The 20,253-nt window shown below is 39.8% G+C and overlaps 1 protein-coding gene across 5 annotated transcripts in view; it reads right to left on the bottom strand.

Moving 5' to 3' along the window:
• The window catches only part of LOC137191923 (intermembrane lipid transfer protein VPS13B-like), a 343,015-nt gene that overhangs the window by 280,568 nt on the left and 42,194 nt on the right, over positions 1-20,253 (bottom strand). For all 5 annotated transcript variants that reach the window (XR_010930464.1, XM_067602417.1, XM_067602414.1 and 2 more), the window contains exons 8-15: positions 19,475-19,749; positions 15,658-15,753; positions 13,781-13,903; positions 13,065-13,202; positions 9,352-9,439; positions 6,837-7,022; positions 4,332-4,501; positions 2,990-3,184 (exon numbers count right to left, since the gene is read on the bottom strand). Coding sequence is in view for 4 of the 5 variants with exons in the window: in XM_067602417.1 (XP_067458518.1) it covers positions 2,990-3,184; positions 4,332-4,501; positions 6,837-7,022; positions 9,352-9,439; positions 13,065-13,202; positions 13,781-13,903; positions 15,658-15,753; positions 19,475-19,749 (1,271 nt within the window). In the remaining variant the exon portion in view is untranslated. The remainder of the gene's footprint in view (positions 1-2,989; positions 3,185-4,331; positions 4,502-6,836; positions 7,023-9,351; positions 9,440-13,064; positions 13,203-13,780; positions 13,904-15,657; positions 15,754-19,474; positions 19,750-20,253) is intronic.

Genomic DNA, 20,253 nt, shown 5'->3' with positions numbered 1-20,253 from the left:
ACTGTAAAAAACAGCTTTCAGCAGGACCTTTAAACAGCTTGGGAGGCACTGTTAAAAATATCCTTTTGCTGAATCCTCAGGAAAATTCATGCAGTGTATGCTTTATGCACTGTAGACAACTACAGACAGCTGCAAGGGTTTTGCTCTTATAGTTTTTCAAGACATAATTGATTACATGGCTGAAGTGATGTGACCACTGCACTGTGATTTAATGAGGACACACATTGCTGAGTGTTCAACACACTGTGGCTGGCTAAAAGGTTTGCGGGTAGTTTACCAACCAAGACACATTTACTAACATATACTAGTGTATGTACAGATTGAACTCAAGTTTTCAGAGTTACTCTGAAGTTAAAATGAGTGCACATACATACAGTAACAATGACAAAGTACAAAAAGGGCGGCACTGGCACTGTTGATTACTATAAGAGTAACACTGAAAAAAGATTCCGGTGATTTCTGGCAACACACTTCATATGAATCAGATTGATCAGGTCAGGACCATAGCAAGATTCCCATATTCCCAACACTCACTAACCTCAACGTGGTGACTTTTAGTGACAATGTGTGTCATTATCATATTATCATTGTCTAAGTTGTTGGTAGCCACATTACCACCCACAATGTACTGTAACCTCTATGTTTACATAATGTTTAAATAATGAACATGGTGGATGAAGTCTGATTTAATATTGGAGGTAGTGGATGATGGCTGGGCCCAGCTGTCCCACCTGCAGCTGTTCTAAGCACAGAGCAGGATTCATGCAATTGCTGAAAGTGAAGGTCTACCAAACCGCTTGACTGTGCAGATGTCACAGAGCACACAAACCTGAACTAAAATGATAATTCATTCATTATAAGACAACTGGCCTATGGACGTAATATTAGACACCATATCTATCTATAGAATATCCAGTTGCATTGTGTGATTGCCAGATCCAGATTTTTACATAATAAAAATCCCACTTTGAAATGCAAGCTTGGGGCCATACAGTCACAGTTTGATTCATTGCAGCTTCCTCTGGGAGACTACATTTTAAATTCTGTTCTCTTTTCAGGAGCCCGAAGCAACTAGTTATTCAGATAGCCCAAGTTTTCAATTACTATATGATAGGTCTATTGACTTATGTGGCCTCCTTGTTGAGCAAACGGATTGACTTTGAGCTCTCGTCTACAACCATGGAAAAGTGAGACAATGGCTTACCGCTACCCTGAAGACAGATACCTTAGCTCTGACAGCCAGTGTCAATAAAACACAGATTAAGATAAGCCTCACTTTATACCCATTTCAAATCACTTCCTGAATTGGGTGATTTGCGGTCAGAATGACCTCCACCCTGTCATGATCCCACTGCCAAAATCCAGAGGTAGTATTAGTACCTTGGCAGATACAGATGCTCATTGGCTGATTGGTCAGAATGATCCTTGCCCACTGACCAGTTAACTGTTAACCCTGCAGTGACCCTGTGATAAGGACTACCAGCATGATGTCCAGCAAACATCCTGCCTTAAAAAAACACATCCAGGCCACATCAGGCCACACTGGGCTACCCCAGATTACTCCTGATCAGTTATCCAGGCTTCCTACAAGTTGGATTAGCTGAATTTACTAAAGTCTCTACAGTTTTTTATATACTCCATCATACATCTGGGCCTTCAAGTAAAATATAAATAAAGAGATTATCACCTCTTTATTTCTAGTTTATTTAAAGGGACATTTGAAAAGCAAAGAAGGAGACAAAAATGTACTTTACTGTAGATACTGTAGCCATCAGATATGGCTTCACCTTCACCTGTATTTCAATGAATAACTAATCAAATAGTGTGTATGTATGATAAACAATTTGTGTCAAAGCTAATGCACATTCAGAGGACAAATTATCATTTCTGAATGCTTTGCTACAAACATATACACTATTTGTGGAGAGGTAAGGAATATATACATGATATGTATGCATACATAAAATCTACTGCAGTTGCTACTGATCTCTTGTAGATTATTTCAACTTGTAAATGTTAGGTAAATAGTGGAACAAGTGGTATGAATTTTATGTAAAAATGGCTATTCAAACAGTTGATTGTTCTGAAATGTCTCATGATTATTGCCACATTCAGCTTACGAACTTGCATGATTTTCTAATAACATAATCTGTACATACTGAAAAACTGCTTATTTAAATTGCCTTTATCAGATTAGCAAACCTATAAAGGCATGAGTGACAAGGAATGTAGTCCACTGATTTAAAACTTCTCTGAAGAACCAAGGCCCCAATTTGATGTTGTTGGCAACTGTTAGTGTCATTAACAAAGCAATTTATCTGTTGAGCTTCAAACTATCAGTCAAAACTGTATAACTAATACAGTAACAGAGGAATGTCACAGCTGCACAATACAACCTTTAGCATCCCATCAATTTGGTACGTCAAAACCATGAAATAGACCAGAGTTGGACTGGTGCTCATCACAAAGCTCAGTGCTGAGATTTTTATGACCAGGTGAACAGGGGTCATCAAGGTCATTAAAAGGGTCATTGGGGTCATTTTCAAAATGGAGTCACAAGTGTGGCCATGCAGCTGACCTATTGACTTTGGGGTATAGTGCATGAAAACCTAGTGTAAAAATGATGTATATATTGCATATTTTGCATATTTTTATGTCAGCTTGGGAAGATGATATATACAGACACAAATGTTAAAAAATGAAACAATTGTTACTGTTTTGCAGATTGTTAAGCAGATCTGTCGGACCTTTGTGGAAAAGTCAGGTGTATATGAAGGATACGGCTCCTAACCTAGAAACCACTCTTTTATCAGCATAATGACATCATTCATTAAAATCATTATTAAATACATAAGAATCAATTGTGCTTCATTTTCCATATGTCTCATTTTTGTTTTATAGAAACTATAGCTGGGATTTTTCTATATGAGAAAGGGAGATTTTTTATCATCAGAATCAGTACTACAGAGTAGAATATTATCCTGCTCACCTTGAGGTAGAGGTGTGCATAGCAGTGATGTAACAGGTTGTCAGAAGGCTGGCTGAGACTGCTGACAGTGCTGACCAGCTCTGGAGCATACATGGGCACTGAGTGTTCAATATTCACCCTCTCCACCTGGAACTTCACAGAGGGTAGAGGGCGCACCGGCTGAAACACTGATACGTTGACCGGCCCTGGTGCAGCCTGGGAGATTGAAGACATAAAAAGGGGAAAAGGGATTCAAAGTAAGTATACATATCACACATACTGCTAATGTTGTAGTATTTAAACTTAAGTCACCTAAAATCTAAAAGTGTCCACATCAGTCTCCATATATCTCTAGGCCGACTCTTTCTTACGAATTTTAATTAAACAAAAATCTGTAATAAGAACTCCGCTTACGACAAACCTGCAGAGTGTGATTATACTGATTTGCTACCTGTTTGGATAATCGTATAGAGACAGAGCGCATTTAAGTCCCACACACCATGGAGGGGAAAACAATTCATCCCTCCATTGACTTTGTATTGAATGAAGGTGCCTCATTGTCAATTCTGTCTGCTAGCAAACAACAGAAAAATGCCTAAAAGCTGCTGTGTGGTGGGATGCACTACCGACAAGGCAAAGAGCCCAGAATTAAGTTTTTATAAGCTGCCGAACTGAAAAACTGAGCCTTTAAGAAGACAAAAGTGAATGATGTTACAGGGCTGTGTGCCATGCGGTGGGAGAGACAGACCCCATCTGAGCTGCACGGACAGCCTTCAGCTCAAAAACCTCCGTAAAAATGACACAAATACTTGGACACACTGCTAGTCACAGAGAACATGCATGAAAGTAAAAACAGAGCAGCTGTTTAATTGAAAGGTATGCAGTGTTTGTAATGGATGTTTAAATCACAGAAGAGCTAACCTGCATACAGCTGAAATGCTAACTGTAAAAAGAGCCTGAATGGGAAATGATTGCATGTCTGTGTGTGTAATTTTCCCACCTGTGTTTACAAACTGTAGTCACCATATCAGCTGTGAAAAGTGTCATGCCAGCCTGTTACGTGGTGGAGTTTGCTATACAGTTGTGCTATCTCTACTGTAGACGTGATGTCAGCCCTCTGCATCTTAGCATATACAATATAACTGGTTCCAGCATATGCTATAAACTACCTTTTCCTCTCTGGCAGACATAGGGTGCTAAAATAATCCTTTGACATGCTGAAATCTAATGTTTTTAAGCTAGCTACAGGCAGTTTGTTAACGTTTCAGCCCTTGGTTGCATAACATGGCGCAGACTGTTTTCCCCTTCGTTCGGCGTGGTTTTCACAATATATGTATATATAAAATTTTAGGTGTGCACTAACCTTGCTTCCCATGATGACAGGCATTAGTGTGTGAAGGAGGTTGAACTCTGCCATAGAGACAGTGACTGAGACTTGGAGCAGAGTGAGACAAGTGAGTCTGGTTGGGATGAATTCCTCTAGGCTTGATATCTCTTCTGGAGTGGCTGGACCATGGCTCTCCTCAACCATTTCTACAGTGACAATGACACAACAGAAAGAAACATGTTTGTATGTGCAGTAAAGGGAGGGGGTGAAGTGTATTTTTGACATAATGTGAAGGAGTTGGAAAGGTCAAAGACATTTGGATTTGACCAACTAAAATTGTTTTACAGAGAAAGAGGTTAGTTGTAAAGCACACCAATTTCTTTGAGTGGGCGCCTCTCCCCTATGCCTGCGGCATTAAAACAATAAAAATGTCTTTTCCAACAAAAACCACCACCTCATACACTAAATAAAATAAACATGCACTATAAAAGTACTGGCAATTTCCAAGCAATATTCATTACAGTGGCTGTTTCCCAGTAGCTTTGTTTTTGAACTCCCTCATAAAACCACTCATTCAATCAATAACCAGAAACATCCGGAGAGGCAGACAATGAAGTGAACCAAGTCAACATGGAATTGAGGCTAACAAGGTCAGCACTCACCAAAGTCAGGAGTGACCAAAGCACTGAACCACTAAACCATGTCCAGGTCCTGAGGTGGACCAAAACCTGAACCCTTTGTTACTGAACAGCCTTGGCTCTGGTTCCAGGACATGGGCTTGTTTCAGTTCAGTAAAGGTTCTGTTGGGCTACATTCCCAGCTCCAAGGTGGGCTCAGAACCTGATCCCAATGCTGTTTTGCTTTTTGGCCTACTGCCACAGCATGCATCAGGTTCACCTGGCACTGACATGTCCAATCTAATCATATGCCAGGGCTCAAGTCAATATCCGTAGTCAACATTAAAATTACAAAAAACAAGTAGCTCACATGGTAAACAAGGGTATGATTTCAAACACCATACATCTTCTATTTAAAGCACACAGAAAAGATGAAAATATGACAAAAAGAACATTCAAGTGTGCACTCCAACACACACACAAACTATTACTCTTTAAACACACCCTGTATTTTCCTGTTCTACTTAACAGATCCAGCTCTAAAATGCTACTTTGTTTCTTCTATTGTTCTTGAGCAATGTATAAAAAGGATTTCACACAAATGAACACACTAAGTAATTTGCAAGTTGGAACCTCCTGTTCGAAATAGGGCGAGATGTTATAAAACACCAAGCCACCGGCCAATTTGGCTTCCATTTACAGCTAGTTTTGGGGAGGAAAGAGCTTCTTCCTGAGATCTTGGCAAAAAGTGTATGAGGAGGCGTGACAGGATGAGTAGAGAGATAGTCATGTATTTGACCTCCTGACCAGGACTTCTCTTCTGCCAAGCACACAAACACTGCCCTCATGAAGAAAAGGCCGGAGTAGTAGAGCAGTTGCCCCAAAAATAATTTATAGACCAGACAAGACCTGGACCATCCCAAAGAAAGTCAGAACTGGGCACCATTTGTGACTGTTGATATAGACAAATCTGTTTTACGCACAGAATGATGCTTAACAGCAATAATTGTTTCATAAACTTTGACAACAATTGGCTGATCTGCAGAGGTATTTTTTCCACTTGCCAAGTAATAAAATAAAATAATGTAAGTCGAGGAGGGCAGAGGAGGGTAGAGGAGAGGAGAGGAGAGGAGAGGAGAGGAGAGGAGAGAAGAGGAGAGGAGAGGAGAGGAGAGCTTGATTTAGGAGAATATGTAAGGCTTGTGTTATTTTATCACTCTATCTGTAACAGTTATCTTATCTTGTTATTTATTCTAAATTTTTCCATCCCTCCCAGAGGTCTAACTATACTGACAGAAAATGCCAGAGAGCACAGACACATATAGAAACAGGAAGGAACACACTGACCTACCCAGTTTTAGTCAAAAGCTCTATAGTAATTACCCCATCATCCATTATCTATCACAGATGCTGAAACAACCGAAACCTACGGATGTTATTGTTTCGCCAAAATGAGAGTTATTGCTACAGATATTACACACAGACACACATTCCATGTTCTTTCACAACATCCCAGGGATGAGCTCATCAATAGCTGTGCAGGGCTGATCACTAACAAAGGTGTTTGGCTTAACCTCCCTCATGTGGTCCAAAAGGTCACTACTTTCATGTACAGCTGCGTGTTGAGAGATGGGTTGCGCAAGGAAATAACAATGTGATGAGGATACTGTAAAGTGCAAAGTGTTTCAGTTTCTGATCACTGACAGAATAAAATTGAATAAAATATTAGAGAAGAGAAGAGAAGAGAAGAGAAGAGAAGAGAATAAAATATTAGAGAAGAGAAGAGAAGAGAAGAGAAGAGAAGAGAAGAGAAGAGAAGAGAAGAGAAGAGAGAGTGTTGAACGTTAGTTGTGAGCTGACTATAAGCTAATTTAAGTCAGCCCAGTAAAACAGATGGAGCAACTGTTAGCATGTGATGGCTGACCTCGCTGTGGTTTGCAGTAGGGCTCGTACTCATGGTCCATGGCACAGGTGACCATCTTGAGGATGCGGTGGACAGCGCTGCTGTGCAACCTGACGTCCAGAGGTCCAACAACCAACCTCTTGATGGACGTCTCTTGGACAGCAGGCACCACCTCCTCCATACTCACCACTGAGAAGTCCTGAGAGTCTACAGATGGAAACACACAAATGCAAAATACTTCAAATATATACAGGAGATGGTGTCTTCTATTATAAACTTGAGGATATTTCTGTCAGTCAGCAAATTTAACAAACATATAAAATCAAATTTGAGAAGTAAAGTACAGTACACACATATCACCTACTGTATTAAGGGGAAAGAATTGTGGTGTTTGACATACATTTTTAGGGTAGCAACATTTTTCTCCCCCATATTCCCCTACTCAAAGAAAATATAGGAAAAGAGGTTCTTGTGTGCAATTTCTTGATTAAGTACAAGAATAGGATCTGCTCATCTGTTGGGTGAAAACCCAACAAATATGGCAGTGGTGTAATGCAGCAGCAGGACTCAGCTCAAACAGCCCTGAACCACTGGAATGATGAATATTCCAAATGTCCACTTCTCTCACACAGCTGTCCCTTCATTCATCGCAGGCCTCTGTTCCAGAGGTCCACTTAAAAGACTCAGCTCCCCGGCAATAAAAAGGAAGAAATTAAAAATAAAAGAAGGGGGTGGATGAATGGCAGAGAGAGAGGAAGAGGACAAAGGGTCACAACCTGCTTTATTCCCATTACATAGCACCACTACACTGAACATTCTTACAGCTCAGAAGTCAACACTATGAATTTAACTTTGGCTGAAAAGGCTGGCAGATGGGGGAGAAATTCCCAATGAATTTGGAGATTTATAAAGGGCAACGGGCGATGCCACTTCCCCTTCCCTTCTTCAGTGAGATTTGGCTATGATGGATTAGGCCTAATATCAACCATATGGCTGCAGTTAGAACGGTCAGTGAAATGATTAAGAGGCTGAATTTACGTAGGATTAAGACGATTTAAAAGTGTCTCCATTTCCCAAGATTTAAAAAAGAAAAAGTTTTCATCTACGGCGTTACTCTAATGTGAAGTCAATGGTGAGTGTGACCTGGGTCGGTTAGTATTTCAGTTGACTCAGAGTTTATGTTAGTCCCGTGGCAATAGAGACTAATTTGTTTGGTTGACACTGGATCTGGTCCGCGTCCGAGAAGAAGAGAAACACTGACAGAAGAGAAGCATTCCAATTGGCAAGGGTAACCACGGCCGTCCCACAGGAGAAGGAGACTGACACTTATCCTGCTGTCAGATATGACTTTGACAGCTCAGGATGACAGTATCAATGTTTTTTTTTAATTTAGATTATTATCTGTAGCTGACAGCAGGAGGAAACAATAGCCTAGTCAGAAAGAGATAGAAGTAAAATGGGAGAGAAAAACAGGAAGGCAAGTGAAACAACACAGGTGACTCATGATGAAGCAAATTATCTGTTCAAATCATTTAATTGGTTCAACCAGATATCATTTAAAAACACAACTGTGTGCTATGTCCTCAAAAATCTCTGCTTAAATTAATCATTACTGTAACTAATCATTTCCACTTTATAAAAGCACAATAACATAGCACCGTATTTGTTTAACAGTCAATGAGATGAAGGCCTTATAGCTTTCTGATTATGCTTTTGCCATTAGACACAGTAAGAGGCTTTAATCTAATGTTTTTCATTGAGTGCTGAGCATGTTATTTATTTGGTTGGCTTTTTTTTTTAGAATTTGTGAATATCAGCCAGGTTTCATCTTTTCTAAGCTTCATTGTCACACTCACACAGAGAGCAGCTTACCAGCAGCTTTGAAAAAAGAAGCTAAACAATCACACACTAAAGCACAGAGACATTTGTGGGCCAAATATAACATTTCAAATTGAAAGGAGAACGTTTTATCTCTTAATGGGAACTTCAGATCTTTCAGACTTGAATAAACATTCTTGAGTGCTGCAGCTGAGGAATGAGGAATCCTGTCCGTCTCTAAGCGTCTGCCAGGAAGAGTGACACCTAATTAGGCAAGAGGGGCCTATTCACTTTCTCAAGAGCTTACAGGTAGAGAGACAAGGGGGAAACAGTGTTTCAACAAGCAGCGGGGAGAAAGAAACTCAAATACGTGTCAGCGCAGACTAAACACTTCTGACAGTTGCCCTCCAGGTAAGTTTGGGGTGAGAGCGAGGACAGGAAGGGTCAAGGACCAGGTGGCTGTGACTCAAACAAGACAAGCTCTTTCTTCAAGTCTCCAGGGGGCTTGTTTGACAGAGAGGAGAGACAAGAAAAGAAGAGAGTGAGAGAGAGAGAGAGAGAGAGAGAGAGAGAGAAAGACAGAGAGAGTAAAAGACAGATAGGAAGAAAGAGAGAACAAGGCAGAGAAAAAGAGAACATGACAGATGTAGAGAAAAAGAGAGAAGAGGTGGCAAGGTGAGCAAACAAGCTCTGTGAAGAGGAATGAATTAGACAATACCTTTGTCGTTGCTGTTCTCCATTGTGTAGAGGTAATCCATGTAGAAAGCACCAAAGCGCTGCATGCCCGCTATCTCCGTGTAGGTCTCCTGTCAAACAAAAGTAGAGTAAGGTAAACATGGCAGTAAGGGAGCAAACAAGCTGATAGCCTTTAAGAGTGGCAGTGACTGGGGTCATGCTGGATACGACAAAGGGGGGTCAAATCAGAGATAAAAAGAGTTATTAAGGGGTTGATCTACTTTTAGCTAGATACCATTTTTCATTGGCCAACAATATCACCAATATTTGCAACTATTTAAAAAGACTTGAAACAAAAGAGATACTGAAATACTTGATCATAGCAGGAGGGCAGAATTTAAAGTCTCAACTTGTGTGAAACTAACCAACTTTTCAATCAATTTTTAGTGTACAAAAAGGTAAATTAAGTCACAGGTGAGACACTTACCTATTGTATACATTAGTCCTAACTTCATTATGCTTCATAGCATAGGGAACTACTTTACAAGACATCAAGCACGTTGTTTATTGAGTAATAAGCTATTGATAAATGTAAGTGAAAGTTTCATAATTCAATTGGTTCTTGGATGTATGCCACTGAAAATATGTATCTTATCTACTAAAAGATAGGACTTTTTCATAGTAAATCAAAAGTGCTTGACTGAGATTATGATTGATACCTTCATTCTAAAATTGTGAAATGTTAAATATTTACTAAGATAGCAGCTTTAAAAAGCATGAATGTAATGCAGAATGTAATTGTACGCAATATGTACAAGTTTGGAAAAAAACGATGATTAATGATTATTAAATCACTTGAGTTTCCCAACACTAGAAATAGTGTTATGAAAGCTATATATTCATCTGGCCATTTTCTGTCCAGGGTTGTGCAGCAAACCTGGACTGTCCAAGTGCACAATAGGCAGGAGGCAGAGTACACTCTGGGCAGGTTGGCAGTCTATCACAAGCCTAACACACATAGACAAACACACTCACATTCACACCCATGGGCAATTTAGAGCTACCATTTGACCTAAACCTGTATGTCTTTGGACTGTGGGAGGACACCAGAGCACTCAGAGGAAAGCACAACCCACACAGGAAGAACATGAAATCTGTACCAAGAAAAACCCCAGCTGGCCAGGCAGGGTCTGAGCCCAGGAGACAGCACTAACAACCAAAGCCCTTTGCCCCCCTTAAGTATTTATTTACAATTATTGTTAACATATAAAACCTAGATATAGGTAGAAATGTGGACTTTTATCAAATTTTTGTTCTGCCTGAGTGTCAATGTATACTTACAACATAACTTGTCATCATTTATTAGTCTGTAGGTCAAAAGCTATTGACCCTGTCCTAAAGAATATTCAAAATGTATATTTCTGGAGCGAAAGAGTGAGCACACAAGAAAGTGAGAAAGAGAGGGAGAACAAGAGAGGCCCCTCACACATACACATACACACACACACACACACACACACACACACACACACACACACACACACACACACACACACACACACACACACACACACACACACACACACACACACTACAGACTTAACCACTACAGACTTAACCACTAGTTCTGCAAACAGAGATTTCAATGGAGCCTTATCAGAGAGGCAGGTTAATGAGTAATATTTATTAGGGGACCTCTAATGGCTCTGGCATGCTTTTGGATCAAAGCCATTGGCTGGTTTCAAAACCACTAATGAATTAACACTAAAACCTTTGACTCTTAGACTTTAAAGTATGGACAGATGGATGGATGGATGTCCAAACAATTGCTTCATTGAGGGTCATGAACATTTCTGAGCCGGAGTCAACACTGGAGCTGTGATGGCTGATGAGGGGAGCTGAGAGTTATCGGGGATAATGGTTTTAACACTACTACTTAGATAGCAGGAACATTCCTCTACTGCAGCCAGCAGCTGGGTGACTGACAAATAATGTCAGTGGCAGTGATTTAAAGGTAAAATGAAAACCTTCATCAACTTAGCACCACTAAACATTGAAATAGCTGTCATTGTAGATTTTCCAGATTAAAGCTCAATAAATGCTGGATGTAATTACATCAGATTATTGTTTATTGACCCAGATAAACTACTGTATTAGCAAAGTAATTAGTGTGCTTGCTTTAGCAAGTCAAACTTAAGCCGTATCCATACTACTGTGTGTTAGGAAACCTCTTTTTTTTCCACTGCTTTGGCAGTCACAGGCCTTAAGTGAACCCTTTATCTTTCTAAAAATACTGAATCTTATGTCTTATGTGAAATTTCCTTTCATCAGTTTGGTGAATCTTTGTTCTCTTAATAGCTTGGCCATCTCAGTGCTACAGATGTTGTGTTTGGTAAGGTCTGTGTCAATGTCAAGGTGATGAATGAAACAGCACCAGTGAACACATTCGTATTGGTTGAATGAGTGTGTTACTTTGTAGGCCTGTAGGCCCAGCTGTTAAATTGGTTGTTGGCCTGGCTTGTAACTGCTTAATTTTTGCCATATGGTTCCAGTCTTTGCTATCAGTTCTGTGGGTGAATGCTTCTGAAGTCTTCTGAAAAAATGCTTGAATGAAACGTGAATAAATATATCCCAAACAACCAGTAATTGTTGAATTTGAGGTAGATGCACTCTGAGGGTCTAAATCTGAAAAGCATTTGGACCTTCCATCCAAGCAAAGGCTGCGTTTTCAACCACTCAAAACAGATTTTTTCCAAAACAAAATTTCCAAAATAAATGTTTGAGGATGTTATTTGTTGGTACTAGGGATGCCCCTGCTCCAAGTTTTTCTAGCGCCGATCCGATCAGAGTCCTTTAATATTGGGTATGTGGCGATACCAAGTCCGATCCAATACTTATATTTACATAGCAGCAGAAGAATCACAATGTTGAGTTCAAATGTATCTGGCACATTGAAATAACAGGTGTAGCCTACTGACTTCGGCGCACATTTTTCACAAGCTACTTAATAACTGGAGAATGTGCCTCCTGAAATTGACACGATGCAATCCGCTGGAGAGAAGACGTATCACTCTGATGGAGTTGGTGGAACAACAGAAACACTCAGTCCACTAGCGATTGAACAGTGGTGTTACAGAGTGGAGGTTCTTCCCTCACAAATGATCTTCGGTTGAGTACATACGCCAACTTGCAGAGAGCACACAAACCCGACAACAGCCAAGCTTCATTTTGGCCCGTCATCAAGTTACTCACTGAGTTTACGTTAATTGATGACAGCTGATATGATTTACCCCGTCAACATTTGTCATTTTAACCGGCGAGAGCAATGTTCAGCCCCGACTAAAAATTAGAAGCTGCAAGCTGAATGTTTGTTATACTGCTACTCTTTGTAAATGAGGCAGAGAGTTTGAGTTTGAGTTAAGCAAATCAGTGTATTGTTGCAAACCAGGATATCAGAATTCAAAATCGCTCAACCCATTCTGCCCAAATTATTTATTTTTATAGGCTGTTGTATAGGAGAGCAGTGCTGCAACACTAGCAGGCTGAGGTGACTCAAACACTGTAGAGTAAAGTAATGAAAGGATCAGTTTTACTCTAACCACCGATACCGATCCTTTAAAATATGCCTGGATCTGCCCTGATACCGATCCTTAGGATCAGCTCATAACATCTCTAGTTGGTACATTAGTATGGGAAATGGGAACCTCTAGAAGTCCAGAATCTATCATTTTATATCATCTATCATTTTATTATGACCTTGTGATTAGCGGCATCCAAGATGAACTCAGCCCTGACTCCGTTGTTTTCTGGACTGCGGTAGTCAAACAGAGAGTTGGTAAGATAGGTCATTCCTTTACTGCTTAGGCTGTCCCCACAGCTGAAGAACACTGCATCCTGCAGGGAAACAGAGAAAAGAGGAAAGTGAGGAGAGGCATGACGGAGAGGATGCACAGAGAGTATAAAAAATATTTTAAAATATTTCAGATGTAAAATAATAATCTAGCCCAAACTACATCAAAGGGTCTTATCCCGATATAGTTTCAAAGAATTTAATGTAAATGATTTGCTGCCTTTATGAAATGTAATATACCATAGGTGAGCACACAATTCAAAAAATAAACTTTAAAACACAGTTAATACACAGTTGATGAAATATATTGATTTTAATTGAGCCCAAAAGTATTGCACTGTGCACGAGCAGATGGTGAGACTGCTGTTGACAAAGTGATGTATGTGGCAAACACAGAACATTATGGTGAATTACAAAAGGCAGCTGTATCACACGCTTCCATAAACAAACCAGACCACATCTCTACCTCCTTCTGAAAGCAGTTGGGAGCAATAGAGGCCACAGGGGACATGGTTTAGGTGAAAGTGATCCCTTTTCTGGGCTTTTAAATTCCCTTTTAATCTATTTCACTCAAGTTTTTCCTCTTTTTCATCTTTCCTTGAGGTTTTTAAGCTGTCTTTACCTCTTCACGTCGGTTCATGTTTTCTTCAAAATCCCGTACTCCCATGATGCCTTTCAGGCAGAGTGCCCGGCAGCCCACAAAGCCAATCTGACAATCGAAGAAGGGCTCCCCCATCATCAGCACCTGGAATAAAAACCAGAGGAAGAGACTTAAACCACAGTTTTTATACTCCAGATTTATTTACCTCTGCATAAAGAACAATGTGGGAAATGAATAGGCTCTGGAGCCTTTTCCCTCCAGGGGGGGAATAAAGAACACAAAGGCTTATCCAGTTAATAAAACCACAAACCATATTAATTAATAAAAATGAATATGAATAACTTTGCTGGGTGGTACAGGAATTTGAGGAGAGCCACGAGAATGTGACAGTATGATGTAAGTTAAAACTGAAGAGAATGTTATGAGGGGAAAATGCCAGAGATTAAGAGTCCTTTCCTCTCCAAAGAGAACACCCAGGACGTAAAATGTCTTAAAGCAGTCAACAGAAGCCCAGTAAAATCATAACAGTGCAATAATTCACAGAAATTAATTTGACTGAATTACCTTTTTACATTGCAATAAAACATAAAATGTGAAATTAATGACAGTTTAAGACTCAATTTATTGTTGACTTGTCACAATCAAGGTTATCCACTATGACCAGTTTGAGGCCATGTTGGTTTGTGGTGCTGGCGAGGTTGTGGGCTCATTTTACTGAGATAAAAAGAGCAGGGGTCAGACAGCTTCCATTTTCCCCTCAAGAATGGTGCGTTCATGTGTTTGTGTGAGAGCAGACCAGCGGCCCCCGTAACAAGGAAGGTGTGGTTCTCTCTCACTCACCGTGCCTTTGTTTGACCCAGCAGACAACTAAACAGAGAGCAATCCAATAAAACTTTACGTTTCACCACACAATAATTACAAGGCCTAGTTTTCCCTGTTTTACTAGCCATTCCTTTGCCTTTCAACGCTCTCACTTTTGGTCTCAGTTCAGACTGCTCTCTCTCTCTTCCAGCAAAAGCATAAATTACAGAAATTGGAATTGGAAATATCTCAGAATTCCCACATCTGGTAGAAAGCTTAGGAGCAGAAAACCCCTTTCCTACTCCAAACAGGTAATCAGAGAAAAAGGTTTAAAAATATTTTCTACGCAGAGGGGGAAATGCGGAAATGATCAGACTTGGGCTTGACTCAGGCACAGATTCCGCTGTGTTCACAACAGGCCACGGATTAGTGACCTGGAGAAGCTTTATATGTGTACTTATGGAGGGGATTAAGATAAACATCAATACAACAGTGAATAAGGAGACAACAATAATAATCATAATAATAATAATAATAATAATAATAGAGGATCAAAAGGGAGGACAGGGATCATTACAGGTATGTTTTATACATGATGGGTAATAAGGTTGCTTTCCAGATGGGTATGACTGATAGAGGGAAGATATCACTGACGGATATTTCCGTTAAAATTATAGTTGAATCCAGATGAGGTTTTTAAAATACTAATGTTCATCGTCATTAATACTGTTTACAATGCACAATATGACCTAAAATCAGGATATCAGGATACATTTTTATATTTACCTCAATATCCAATAAATGTAACAATAACACATAGTGCATGGTATTTCATTTCTCATTATCTGATGATATGGGTTAAAGTTTATGGACTTATGAATTGAAATTTGGGCTGATTGGTTAAACTCCAGTTTTGCAAGCTGTCATTGGTTGTTATAGCTTTCTCAGTTTAATCATATGGAGTTTAGAAAATCTTTTGATTAAAAATTGCAGTATGAATAAAGAAGATACATCTATCATTCGTGTTCAATCCTATTACAATTAACATTTTTTCAGGAAATTCTTTGGTGCAACAAATTCATTCAGATGAGTCTTACCTCAATAGTGATTCCCTCTTGCTCCAGGCACAGGACCTCTCTTGACTTGACCTTCTGAGGACTGTAGTAGCTGCTCTCGGACTGGGTCTCTGTCAGCTGAGACAGAGGACAGAGGGACAGAATTAATTTAATATTTTTCAGAAAGGTCAAAAATTGATTTTAATAAGTCTGAGTTTCTAAGTTAACGAGGGTAGAATAAGAAAAGCATCAAATACTAGAAAAAAATACGACTCAAATATAAATTCTAAGTGAGATGCTTCAGTGGGGGTCCCAAAAAATATATCAAATTAGTAGAATTTACAAAAAGAATTTACAAATAGTTTAATTTGTCGTCACGAGTAAAGCTATGTGACAGTGCTGGGTTCAAAAAGTTCAAAAATGATTTAAGAGCCAGATCATAACCAATTAAACAAGCCTAGAGCTTCAAATGAAAAGTGAGCAACATTGGTTAAATATAGAGGAGATTTTGCCACCTGAAATGTTGAGAGTGGACAGAATAAGTCATAGTAACTGCAATAAAATGGATGTCACAAAAATGCAACATTAAAAAACTGGAAAGCATATGTCTCATTTTGTGTGTGTGTGTGTGTGTGCGTGTGTGTACCCCCATTTCACTGCTGAAACAGATACATGATTTGAAAAATAAACAAAAGCTATGCAAGTCTTTGGATGTGAAGGGCAATGAGGCCCCGGAAAATAATGTTTAAAACCCTAAACAATAACATCCAAACAAGGACAGATGACATTTTCTTAGATCAGAGACAGAATGCCAGCCTTGGGACATTTTGGTCGTTTTCTCTTCCAAGTTTGGATGCAGGCCAAGGACATTCATCAAACCACATGACAGCCACTCCTCCCTTATTCTAGGGGAGGCCCTCTCTGGATTTTTAGGGACTAGTGCAGTGCCCATTCAAAATGTGCCTGTTTGGAACTGGCTGATTACTTATTATTTCTCTGGAACCGCATATGTATGTATCAATTGAAAAACATAGATTAAAATAATAACTAATAAAAAATAAATTAAATGGTTTAAATCCTGACAAAAACACCGGTGTGACTAAACTGAGGTTAAACTGTAGAAGCAGTTCACAGCCTTCTATTGGTTGTTTCCGTTGCCAATCAAACAACATTTGCACTCCTATTGGCTAGTTTTACAGCCTCCGCCTTTGTTTTTTCCTCCTGTGTATGCTCGTCTTCTCTCTGGAGCAATTTATCTGAGTGAGGCGTGCGCCTTTGTCCTGCTTAACAAGTCAGAGCCCAGAAGCCCCGCCCCACTGGGATGTGACAGCGTTTATATCAAACAGCCCCTGCTGCACTCAGATACAGAGCTGAGCGGCTCGCTGTTAGCTTGGTTATTCAAAGTTTATTAATATTAAACATCCAAACTGCACCAATTCGACACTGCACATCCTTGAGTCCCCAACAATACATCCGCCAAGTGTGATGTCAATCGGATGAACAATTCTCGAGATATGCAAATGAAACACATAGATACAGACGGACAGACAGACAGACAGACAGGCAGAGATTTCTTGCTTTTAAGTTAGATGAACTGCAGTGCCTGTTCAAAACATATCTGAGACATCCTGCAGTAAGTCTTGAACGTACATGCCCAGTTTCCTTCACAGTACACAGTTCAATAGTAGAGTTTAAGTCTCTTAAAATTTTTTCAAGTTGTTTATGAGGTATTTTTATATATTTCTGAACCTGCCTGAGACATCCTGCACTGAGTCTGGAGCTTACATGCCAAGTTTAGTTCACAGTAACAGTAGAGCTTAAGTAAACTTTTTCAAGTCATTAACACTACGAGGTATTACATATTTCTCCAGAACCACTCATCCAAACAACTGCACTCGACACTGCACTTCCTTGGGTCCTCAGCAATACACCTGCCAAGTGTGAAGTCAGTCATATGAATGGCTGTCGAGATACGCAAAGGACACACATACAGACAGACGTACAGACAGAGGTTCCTTCCTTTATGGTTAAATGACAATCAGAACATGACTGAAGCACTCAAGATACCAAGGAAACTGATAATGTAAAGAGAGAGAGCGTCTGCTGAAAACTAGTTGGTTGGGGTGAGTGAGGTACAGAGCTGTGAGTTTAGCCAGTCTAACTGTTGGTACAGAGCAGAACTATACAGGCCCCAACCCATTCAACTTTAACACAGGAAGCAGGTGCAGAGCAAGAAGCAGCTGTGCCTTATTATCCCTACTGATGGAGCAGACTCTCTCACCCTCACTGCCTTCCTCTCTTTCAATTCCAATGGTCTAATCCCATGTGGGGGACCACCTCAACCCAACCTGCAGGTCCCCTGGAGCAGCGGTGAGCAAGGATGTTAAATTATCTGACTAAAGAATTGCTCTGTCTGACAACATGAATGCACAGTGGCATTGACACTGAAGAGCTGCCGATCAAACCGAGACTGTACCTACAGTCAACCTGAAACAACACAGCAGGCAGGCAGAGAAGCAGCATAGCATTGGAGAACCAACACAAATGCTTAATACAACCAGTAATACATAGAGTTGTTGCTGCCACTACCTTCCCTGCTACCTCTCCTTTATTATATTTCAGCCCTTCTAAAGGCTTTGGATTCCAACACAAATCAAATGATTCTTTATGAGGCATCTTGGAAATGTCATAACATTGGATGTGAATATTGGGGTACTTTGTCTTTATGTCCGTTTCTCCAAAATGTAACATGGTGGAAAGGATCAGATGGAAAAGTTGAAAGACTTTGGGAAAACTTGAAATTTGCTATTGTTGACATAAATGAAAATACTGAAAATAGAGAAACAATGTTTCTTAAAATGAAAAATGGCATGAATTTTGGCATGCAATGAGAGCTTGGCAGGTGTGCAGAAGTGAAAGAGGGGAACAAATGGTCAGTGCTAAACTATGCATTATGTGTGTAAAAGTCATTAAAGTATACTGCCAATTTCCCTGATCAAACAGATCTGGAGAGTAATGCGTCAGCAATCTAAAAATACCTCTCTGATTTCACGTCCATGTCAAACTCTGGTTCAGGCAGTGGCTGTTCAAAGACATGAAATTCCCTCAAACTAAATACTTCCTTGTAGGAAAGAGACGAGAACGTTTAAAAAACCATCCTTTCAGCTGTCTGCAATTACTCTAGACGAGAAGCAATTAATTGATTAAAAGAACTCAAACAATACAGGAACAATTTAAACATTATTAGAAAAGCACCAAGGTCTGGTTGGCCTGAGACATACCTCCCCTTCACCAATCACACATGCTGTCAAGTACACACATACACACACACACACACAAACACACACACACACACACACACACAAGCAGTAATGTGATCTGAAACGCCTGAACCTGAGGGGAAACGCAGATGAATTCCAACTATTCTGAGTGAGCAGGCAGGATTAAAGTTAGGGATCAATTTCTGAATAGTCATCATACCATGTATAATGTTTAAAACATTAACGTGACCCGAGACGCCAGTTAGCGGTTACACTACCCTCCCCTGTACCGCACACAGAGACAAAGAGGATTGGAACTTCCTGGAGATCAAGCTGTTCTTTAAGACTCAAAATGACCACAAAATAAAAGATGTAGGGGTGGGGTAGGCAGTAGGAGTGAACAAGCAAGCAATAATGGTAGCAAGGAAAAAAAAACTAATTGCTAACACAACGATATACACGGGTTAAAGACATTCACATTCTTGTCTTCAAGCCTATCCATTCTCATATGTTTTTTTTGGACACAAAAAGGTATTTAAAGTATTTTTGTTGACACTGTGTATAATACATGTGTGTGTGTTTTTTAACAGTTGAATTACCTTAAAAGTAACAGAAGCCTTAGTGCAGTAGAAGCCTATAGAAACGATGGGGTCCTTGGGTGTGTGTTGTTGGGGGCTGTTGGGAATGCCTCCTGTCTCTCTCTGCTGGTAGAGGCCTTCCTCTCCTTCCTCCTCTGTGCCTACGATGGCTGGGACGAAGGACCAAGCCCAGGACACCCAACCCTGGTCTGCCTCTTCAGGATTCCCAGACTGCATATAGAAGTCTTGACTGGAGTACTGGCTAGTCCCCTGGCTCTCCATATCCACATCCATCACTAGAGGGGAAAAAGTCTTAATTAATTATAATGCAAATATAAACAGATTTTACTGTTGTTTAAATAGTGGTGGAACAAAACTGTCAGGGTTACTGTCTGCAGGTCATCTGTCTTTCACTCCTAGAAAAAGTATGTTTAAGATGCTTAACATTAATAATTAATTCCAAACATTGGATGATCTGGTTTACACAGTGCAGACATAATAAAACATGCATAATTATCTTAAATAAAAACAGAAGGTCACTGTCTTATGCAAAAACAAATGTGTTACATTAGTACAAACTTATATTATATTCAGACCAGGGTTCAGATTATTAACACTCAATTCTCACATTAGAATGATTTTACTCTAATAGTTAAAACAATTTCTGTGGACAAACTGGTCAAACAGAGAAAATTCTTGATAATGAAAGTGTCTGTGCCCAGTGCAGAACACTAAATTAATTTGTCCATGCCTTCAGGCTAATTTAATACAAGCAAGTTGTTTCAGCTGTCAACTGAACA

This window comes from Thunnus thynnus, chromosome 10 (genome assembly GCF_963924715.1).
Source record: "Thunnus thynnus chromosome 10, fThuThy2.1, whole genome shotgun sequence".
NCBI classification, from domain to species: domain Eukaryota; kingdom Metazoa; phylum Chordata; class Actinopteri; order Scombriformes; family Scombridae; genus Thunnus; species Thunnus thynnus.
The sequence above is the reverse complement of the archived record's forward strand: the minus strand, read 5'-3'. Positions and strand labels throughout refer to the sequence as shown.